The sequence below is a fragment of the Athene cunicularia genome (assembly GCF_003259725.1).
Source record: "Athene cunicularia isolate RWA chromosome 1 unlocalized genomic scaffold, athCun1 chr1_part2, whole genome shotgun sequence".
NCBI classification, from domain to species: Eukaryota; Metazoa; Chordata; class Aves; order Strigiformes; family Strigidae; genus Athene; species Athene cunicularia.
In genome coordinates this window covers 62,403,052-62,412,347 of record NW_020799092.1, presented here as the reverse complement: position 1 = coordinate 62,412,347, position 9,296 = coordinate 62,403,052, and the positions used below count along the sequence as shown (strand labels likewise).

The 9,296-nt window shown below is 40.5% G+C and overlaps 1 protein-coding gene across 1 annotated transcript; it reads right to left on the bottom strand.

Annotated features, from left to right (window-relative positions):
- Positions 1–5,656: 5,656 nt before the first annotated feature.
- PIM3 (Pim-3 proto-oncogene, serine/threonine kinase) lies at positions 5,657–9,288 on the bottom strand. Its single transcript, XM_026868481.1, has 3 exons — positions 8,891–9,288; positions 7,411–7,587; positions 5,657–7,240 (listed from the first exon to the last, which is right to left on the bottom strand). Exons 1-3 carry the CDS (start codon positions 9,243–9,245, stop codon positions 7,056–7,058), a joined length of 717 nt encoding a protein of 238 aa, XP_026724282.1. The 5' UTR covers positions 9,246–9,288; the 3' UTR covers positions 5,657–7,055.
- Between the last annotated feature and the right edge of the window lie 8 nt (positions 9,289–9,296).

Here is a 9,296-nt window from a genome sequence, read left to right as displayed (position 1 = left end):
TCGTAGATCCTGAGATAAAACAATAAATGCAATTATGATCTCTCAACTCATTTGCATTACTTTTTCTCACTGCAACATTTTTTTTCTTCATGCATAGCTGTAAAGTGTCATTATTTATTAGCTATTCTGAAATGTTTCATGTATTTTCTCATTTGCAAATGTACCTGTGAAGCCAGTTAAAAAGTAGGGCATACTGTTGAGATGTGTAAAAATATTCATGAATTAAGTTCTGATCTTTGTAAGATTCTTCCACTTTCTCAGGAGCTGAGGTACTGTGTACCTTTCAAGCCAGTGCTCAGCATCTGATTAGAAAAAAAGCCACCTAAAATTATTTGCATGCAAGGTTAAAAATAACAGGATTTTTCAACATTACTTGGAAATTCTTTGTTGCAGAAGACATAAAATAGGAACTAGGGGGTCTGTTTGATGGTACAGACTAGAGAAAATTAAGTTTGTTTTCACACATATGCTTTCTTTAGCAGTAACGTCTTCCTTCCCCCACACCCCAGTCCCAAGAGGTTGTGCATATTCCCTCACTTATGCTAAGTCATTATCAGAGAGATCACATTTTTGATTTGACTATCAGTGCACCAGACAAAGAAAGGGATGGTGTGAGGGAGGACTGGTTTAGCCAGTGCTGGTTTTGAGAAAAGGTCAGTAGCCCCACAGCCTCACCATCATGAGTAAGTCTGTCACTACTCCTATTGATTAGGTCAAATCTGCATTAAAAAGTGTTTTGCCAGTAGCAAAAGGGGCACTGTCAGTAAATTTTATATTGGTTCCAGAAGCAGAATGAATGTTGTGGACTGAAATCTCATCAGGCTGATGAAACCCGAAGTGTTTTAGAATCAGCTGTTGCTTCTAATGACTTATGAAAAATGCTTTTTATAAAAATGATGATTCGATATACTCCAGTCAGTTTACTCTGGTGTTCAGCTATGCTTACAAATATAAAGCTCTTCCTTACCACAACTTAATCTGCCTTCCTCTGGATTAAGTTTGTTATCTGTTTACTTCATCTTGGACAACAGACAATTTACCTCTGGAAAACTGAGATTTGTTATGCTTTTCTATGCTGATATAAATCTGTATATTGTAAGGCTTTTGCTATTACATAGGCATTTAAAAAGCAGAAAAACCTCACATGGAATCTGAACATGGGACATTTCCCCCTGATTAATGGACATCTTCCCATAGGATGATCTTGAAAGACCCTGTTTGCTTTCATGATGCTATTCAGTTTGAAAACTTCTGGCAAAAATAAAACCATCTGGGAGGTCCCCACTCCAACACTTTAAAGCATATGCTTGTTAACATATATTTTGACTGGATAGACTGGTATTTGATGCTTATGTTTTCCTGTCCTAAAACAAGAGAAGCAGAAAAGTGAGGAGACAAACTTCAACCCTGAAATCAGACCATACTTAATTACTAAAACAGGTGTTGCAAGCAAAACTTTATTGAAACAACACAGCATTTTTTCAGTAGAACATATATACAAAAAAAAAATTCCAACTTGCTATTACACAGACAATAATTCACAAAGTATTAAAACATTTTTTTTCAGAATTCTCCACTAAATGGAGCAAAATGCCTTCTGGTTTTCCGTATAATTTTCCATAACCTTTCTTTATTCCTGACTGGAGAGTTCAAGTGACTGCTGAGCCATTAATAAAAAACAAAGAAACATATTGATCCACAAGATGCTCTGTTGCCTATGACTTAATTGTAATTTCAAGGTTTAACACAGATTTACCTGAGAAAGAGTGCAAGTTAAAGTACATGTCTCACTAATTCTCTTACTGGGCTAGTATAAGCAGCTTTTTACATAATGGTTTGTGTAGTCAATTAGCAGAGTATTAGCTATAACAGATAACATTCTTACTAAGACCATATTAATTAGAGCTTAAACACAGCTAATCTCAGACCTATATTGAATCTATATTATTATGTAAGCATAATGCTTCCATAGGAAAGTAATTTTAAGGAAAAGGAAATCGTAGCATCTGATATATAAATAAGCAGATTTTAACAGATATTTGGAAACCATGTGATGTTTCTTAAAACTTGAACGTGCTAGGCCACTACAAGTAATAGTAAGATTACGAGCAGCAAAGGACACAAAAGATTGGATAACTTTTAAGTTTATTGGAACAGAAGTAGTGGGATTGTGAGCTAAGAAACTCTCTGTAAGAGTTTAATAGATTTATGTTACTGCTTCCCATTTTGCCTTGAGTTAGACTCTAGTTCTGGGGTTCTTTAGTGTAACTTCTCTTCAGCAGAAATGAAGACTGGTGTGTCTTTATGCACTTTTTTTTATTGATCCACATGAATCTGCCAGTTTTGAGAAAAACGATCTCTGAAATTAATGCGGAATCCTGGCTAAATACATATTTAAATTTATTTTTAGTTGCATGGGTTTGTGGCCTCATTAACACTTCGTTCAGCAGTACTGCAATATAACCAAAGCTTAGTATGTCTCTGGTATATCAGCTACCTGAAGGAACCCCTTAGGCAAAAACATATTAGATTTTTAAACCACAGGTAAACATAAAACTAAGCAATTGCAAATGTGCCAGAATAGCAAACTTGAGTACAATACTAGAAAAAATGTGTATTGGAATAGAATTAAAATGCTACCATCTTGACTTTTGCTATCAACAGTAGCATCACTGATGTTAATAGAAACAATCCAAAAATAAGCAGCTAATAGGGTCACAATGATCTGTTTATGTTATCTAGTTACACCACTGAGAATTATTGCCTATCTGTATGGCAGAGACAAGTGCTTCTCCTCATGACTGAAATGAGGGCTAATATGCTCATAAATGCTCATGCCAAGAGTCAGGTAAGTGTCTGGGGCTCACTAGGCAGGTAACTTCAGATGTGGAGTTGACAAACCTTTTGACTTCATACTTACCTCTCGCATTTTTATGGAAAAGCTATTTTCATATTTGTAGCATCTTATATTTTTCTTTTTTCTTCTTTTTGCAATCGTAGCCTTTTAAACATAGTGGGATATTTAAGTACTAGCCACACTCTTCCATATCTGAAAATATGTCAGCAGTGTTTTAAAATCTCTCTTCCCCATTTATGCATCATTATTTTCAGAACATATACTTTAATTTCACCAATAGAGGTCAGTAAACCACTGAAAGAGAACCATAAGTGTTTCACGAGAACACACCCTCGTCAATCTAACATCCTTTTGATAGTTTTGTTCAAAGGGCTCTTGTTTGGCTGCTTCAGTAAATATAAGCTTAGTTAACTACAAGGGAAAAAAGAAGAAAAGCGGCGAGTGTATGCTTATGCACGCAGGAGAATGAGTTTTATTAGGAATATGAGTTACATAAAAGACTGCATTGTTAAAGATATTTCAGCATTATAATATATTTGAAATTCCTGTTATGAAGCCAGTAGCATACATACATGCATAGGTATGGTCCCTGCTAAATCAATTTGCCAAGGTTACAACAGTAGTATGATCTAAATTCTACTTTTCAAGCTCTGTGCTGTTGAAAACCAACCTAGTGTGGAGAGGACGAAGAAGATCCCAGAGAAGTAACATTTAATGATATTAAAATACCAGATAGAAGCACAGGAGAAACCAAGAGCTGTCACCAACTTGCTCATTTTGGCAGTAACACTCAGCTAATGGAACTATATTAACACATCATTTTCCAGCTTTCAACTGTAATGAAAAGTTATTTTTACAAATCATTACTTTCGGTATATGGTGTTTCAGCCATGTGGCTTCTATTAGCGTGCAGGGGAGTTTCACAACTAAAGCTGCCTGTGCAGTACTGAAAGTGCACCTTTTATGTTGCGCTAATCCCAGAGGGGAGTCAGCACTCGTGCCCATGTCCTTTTGACCTTTATCCTTTTAATGCATTTTGCCTCAGTAGCAAAAGGTGAAAACCTAGTTTTTATGTTTCAAAACAGACCGCTTCAACAGCAATTCTCTATGAAGCTAAGGAAAGTAACATACGTTCCTGTGGAAACGTTGAAAGTCCCTAGTTCAGCAATCAACAATAGCTTTACAAATGTATTTTTAGAATCGCTTTTCTGGTAGCCCTTTGAAGCTCACCCGTACGGCCTCCCTACCACCCCTCTCAACAGCTGCTAGCATGCGAAGCCACTGGAGTGGAAGATGTTAATTATCATCAGCTACTGGAATTTCTCCAGGGACCACTTGTGGTTAGAAACGTGCTTTCCTAAAGAACTGCACTAGGCTTTAAGATCATCTCTCCTGTAGCTTATCTGAGTCTTTCCTCTTAAGCAAAAGAGAGAATCAATTAAAACCCCCAGCCTTCACTTTTAAGCATTCTTCTCTTAAGACGTGATTGTGTCATTTTCCCAAGCAATCTTAACCGCAAAATATTTTATGTCTGTGAAGAGACTTCCAACAATAGGCATTTTTATGTATATGTGACTTTCCCAGGGACTAGGCTTAGCACACATACAGATTTTGATTAAGAGAAATGAGTCTAAACCAAAAAAGGAACAAACCCAGAAAAATGTAGAAAACGGACAAATTGATAGACACAACTGTGTTTTTTTTTTTTTTCTGCCTGACAAATCATATGAACTTTCTCTTTATGGCCAAGAAAAATCTACACACCTTCCACTTGTGTCATCAGAAAACTGCACACACAAAAATGGTCTTTCCCCTTCTGCTTCATCTCCTGCTATTCAGTAGCATTTTGAGTCTCAACTGATTAGCATCAGGAGCTTGATGTGATGTCAGCAAGTGAGGTATTCCCCAAAGGGAACCAAAATAATAGTAGATGAGCTGGCAAACAGATCCCCAGAAAAGGAAATAACATAAACCCAACAGATTCTAAGCCTTGCACTCTACTGTAACTACTACAAAGCACCTTTAATGACTGAACACATCCTTAAATATGCCTCTGTGGTAGTTACAACTCAGTAATCACTACCACCCCCACAAAAAGACCACATCAGGTCAGTCAGTAGCTGCAGAGAAGCTAGGATGAACTCACTAATTGCAGGACTTGACTCCTAACATGCTGAGGACGTTTCTCTTGCCCTTTGCTGTGAATGAGGATGGCACATTTTCCCTAGTATTTTATGAAGTGACACACCAGCTGTTTTTTGATAATCTAAGGGAACTGAAGGAAAACAGTCACAGCACTCTCCAAGAATGCTGTCCTTTTCCTGTAAGGGCACAGGAAATCCCCATCCACCCCCAATAGGAAGGGGTAAGCAGGAGGAAGGAAACTGAATGTAATGGAAAGTAAACATATCAACTGTGAAAACAGTAACCACAAAAATCCTTCCTTGTTATATTAAAGGACAATGAGTACAGTGGTATTTCAGTTATTCAGTGGTATTTCAGTGTTGACATTTAAAAGCCCCACAATTACTGCCCAGTTCCCTTCTATGTAAGCCATTAGCTCTGTTGTATTGTACACCTCCAGTTCAACATCAAATACAATGATCAAGAAAGTGATACACTCAAGATGAGGGATTGCTTAATTTTTCTGAAATGGTCACTGCTTCATGGCATAGACATATTAACTCTGGGTCAGCTGCTGTAGGCCTTTACAAGCTAGAGAAGGTAACAGCATATGTGTTCCCCAACTAGCATCAAAAGTAATGAGCGAAGATGAAAGTGAACACACAAACACCAAACTGTTATATACAAAAAAAGTTTAATTGAAATACCTGTATAAAAAATATGATCTCCATACATTTCACACTGTTAAACAGAAGAAAAAAATCCAAATCCAAGCTGCATAAATGCAACCAGATCACAGAAACACAGCTATTAAAATAAATTAAGGTTTATGACTCTGCCACTCTACCTTCCAGAGCCAATGCACGGAGACTGTACAATGTCAATAATTTAAAACCCTTCCAAACAGCATTACTTTACATTTCTGGTACAATAATACCAGACAAAAGGCATACTGACTAACTTTAAAAAGTCATTCTATTTCCCTTAAATTAGACTTTGTACAACGATTTTCCATCTTCAACAAAAATTGGTAAGGTCAGAAAAATTTTTTTGTCTTTTTTTTAAACAAAAGTTGACAGGAATGCAGAAAAAAAAGTGCCATGGGCAAACCACCAGAATTCCCATGGGGAGGAGGGGAAAGCACAGTGTTGAATAACTCTAACCAAATAAATTAACAAAATAAATAGCCACAGCTGAAACCTGTGGGAGGTCTTCTAAACTTCAAACAATAAATAACTGTATAGTACATGAGAAAAACCAAGTTTACATAAACACATTATACAGGTATGGAAAAAAAAGTAAAGTCCTTGAATATTGCATTGATTGTGCATTCAACATGCCCATACATACTTTAAGACTCGCAGGGTGACAAAAGGCCGGGGGGAGTTGAGAAAGGGGCTTCTCATGCCCAATGGTAGAGATGATAAAAGGAAACACGAATAAATGTTTCTGATAAAAAAAGCCGATATACCTGTTCTTATTTCTGTGCAGGCTATAGGAAATATTTTGAGCAGCAGAGGTGGGCTGGATTTGGAAAGGGCCAGGGGGCAGGAGTGAAATGTCTGTGTTCAAGTATTCCATCACCAGTGGATGGGACTACTTCATTCAATCACCGAACATGTTCTCCAATGCATCATAGGAGCTGCTTCCTCCAGCACTGAGTCTAAAGGGAGCAAATTCCTATAATGAACTGGATCTTCTTTGGACATACACAGCTCAAAAAAGAAAGTCCCACTGAAGCAGCTTTCAAAAAGGCACTCAAAAGCAAATAAAATCTAGTCCAGGCTCTATGAGAGCAAAAAAGTTTACCATGTATTCAAGAGGTCACTGCTTTCTTAATAAGGTCAGTCTTTGACTAAGTACTGGCCTGCAACTCCCAAACATCAGCGTTTCCAAAGGAAATCTCTCATTCCAAAGCAGAAACCAGCAAAGGGGGAAAATAAAATCAAGTCCCTCAGACAAAGATTCAACTACAGAATAATGAATGCATTTTTCTAGCCCCTCCTACGTATTGGCAGCAGCACTGTGGTCTTTCTGCTTGTAGCTCCCCTCCCAGTGCGAGGTCCTTAGTAATTCACAGACTCTCATTACTTGAACTTGTGCTAGATACATCAGTATCAAGGGTCCGTAGCCTTATGTCACAGTCCTCAGACTTCACTACTTCAGATTTGTGCATCCATTGGTGGTCAAAAATTTGCTCAAGTGTTGGTCTGTCTGAAGGCCTCAGTGAAAGGCACCATTTGATCAGCTGTTGACATTCTGTAACAAACAGAAAAAAAAAAAAAAGCAATTTTAGACTAGGAAAGTAAAGTGACAATCCTGAGTGAAAAAAAAAAATCACCTGTACAAGCTGAACTGCATGGAACTATTTAAAAATAATTTAAAAAAAGCCAGAAAAAAAGCCCCCACTTGACCCCTATGCAACTCACCAGGTGAAATTCTTCTCCTGAAGTATAATCGTCCCCTCAAAATTTCTTCATCTTGCTCAAAAGGGATGTCTCCACAAACCATATCGTACAGCAGAACTCCCAAAGACCATACTGTTGCTGACCTCCCATGGTATCTGTGGTACCGGATCCACTCTGGAGGGCTGTATACTCTTGTTCCTAAAAGCAAGAAAAAAACGCCCATAAATTATTAAAGTCAAGGTTTAGAGTGTTTTCCCCCACTGTTTAGCCCCTTCTAGTAGGGCTAAATTAAATTCATAGGCTTGTCACTTCGAAGTAAAGAAAAAAAAAAAAGCTTTTAATTTCTTATGGGCCAAGGCCATTAGTGGTGTAATTTCAGGTCATCTGCGGAGTTACACCATCAACAGACTTGGCCCATCCGGTTGTGCTATTTTGTTGCAAGGAATAACACAGCCCCATCAGCTGACTGTTTACTGAGGCGAGCTCCCTTTCACTGACCACGTGGCGTCTGCAGCATCACACCAAAAATAGACACAAAAGGACAAAGGGGGCTGGCGGGGAGGAGAAGAGAGGGCGGCAAGAAGGTGAAACTCAGGTCTACCCGTATTACACGGGGCTAATCTGCTTTATCCGATTCCACCAGGCAGTAAACAAAACAGGGCCGCTTACGATTTTTACGTTTTTAAGGGGCAGTCCCCGCGGGCTTCTCTGCGGCAGCTTTTCCCAATCCACCCCCCCTACCCGGGTGCTCTCGGGCTCCTTGGATACCAAACAAAAACGGGAATTCATGATGCTGAGGGTCACGTGCGGCGGGGCTTCGGGTTTCACAACAAACAGATGTGAGTGCGGCAGCTGGGGGAGGAGGGAGGGGGGAATAAAAAAAAAATATAAATAAAAAAGGTCCCCCATTACATCAGTCACAATTAAAGGGCTGGGGAAAATACTCCCTCCTGTCACACACAGAGGCTTATTTTCAACTTTCCCATTTCCAAAGCATCGAGTCTGGCCCTGAAGCTGTATCGAGTCATTTTGAGGGAGTGTATTTATCCCCATCGCTTTAAAATCTGCAATGCGGGATTTCCAGGACATTGGCAGAAAGGGAGGGGGGGAGCTACGGCTCCAAGTTAAAAAAAGCATCGCATATAAAAACTGCATATCCACACATGGAAACATCCGACACTGGCGAAGCCTCCATGTAAACAGATCGCCCTCTAGGAAAAAAACCTCTTTTTCCAAGACAGGGAAACATAAACTGCTGCGTCACTGCCTGGAATCGCTTCTTTCCTACGCAACTGAACACCCTAAGCTGCTTCGGGTCCAAAGGTTTCCATTACTGACAGACCTGACATGAACCCCTGCGTCAGAGGCACCACTCGCTACTGCCAGGCACCAGAAACGGGGCGAGCGGCTGCTCTAGGGAGGGCATCACCCCGGGAGGGACATGGGGCTCTGGCCAAAGCCAGCACAGCCGAGCTGCCCTGGGCACAGGGAGGGCACATACCGTCGAAATCGGTATAGACCGTGTCCTTGAGGAGGGCCCCCGAGCCGAAGTCGATCAGCTTCAGCTCGCCTGTCCTGAGGTCAACCAGCAGGTTTTCGTCCTTGATGTCCCGGTGCACCACGCCGCAGCCGTAGCAGTGGCGCACCGCCTCCAGCACCTGCCGGAAGAACCCGCGGGCCGTCTCCTCGTCCAGGGCGCCCTTCTCCGTGATAAAGTCAAAGAGATCCTTCACCAGCTCGGGCCGCTCCATGATGATCAGGTAGCCGTCGGGCCGCTCGTACCAGTCCAGCAGCTTGATGACCCCTCGGAAGCCGGAGCCCACCTTCTTCAGGAGGACGATCTCCAGGGGCACCATGACGCCGCTCTGGGCAGAGAGGGGGGCGCGGGTCAGCGGCGGGGAGGGGGG

Bases quoted from the DNA above. Each gene is read 5' to 3' on its own strand.
- PIM3 (XM_026868481.1), bottom strand. From the start codon at position 9,245: ATGGTGCCCCTGGAGATCGTCCTCCTGAAGAAGGTGGGCTCCGGCTTC. The intron at 7,588-8,890 runs GTATGTGCCCTC...TCTTGCTTTTAG, and splicing joins GGTCTATACCGATTTCGACG to GAACAAGAGTATACAGCCCT. The intron at 7,241-7,410 runs GTGAGTTGCATA...TGTTTGTTACAG, and splicing joins CAGGAGAAGAATTTCACCTG to AATGTCAACAGCTGATCAAA.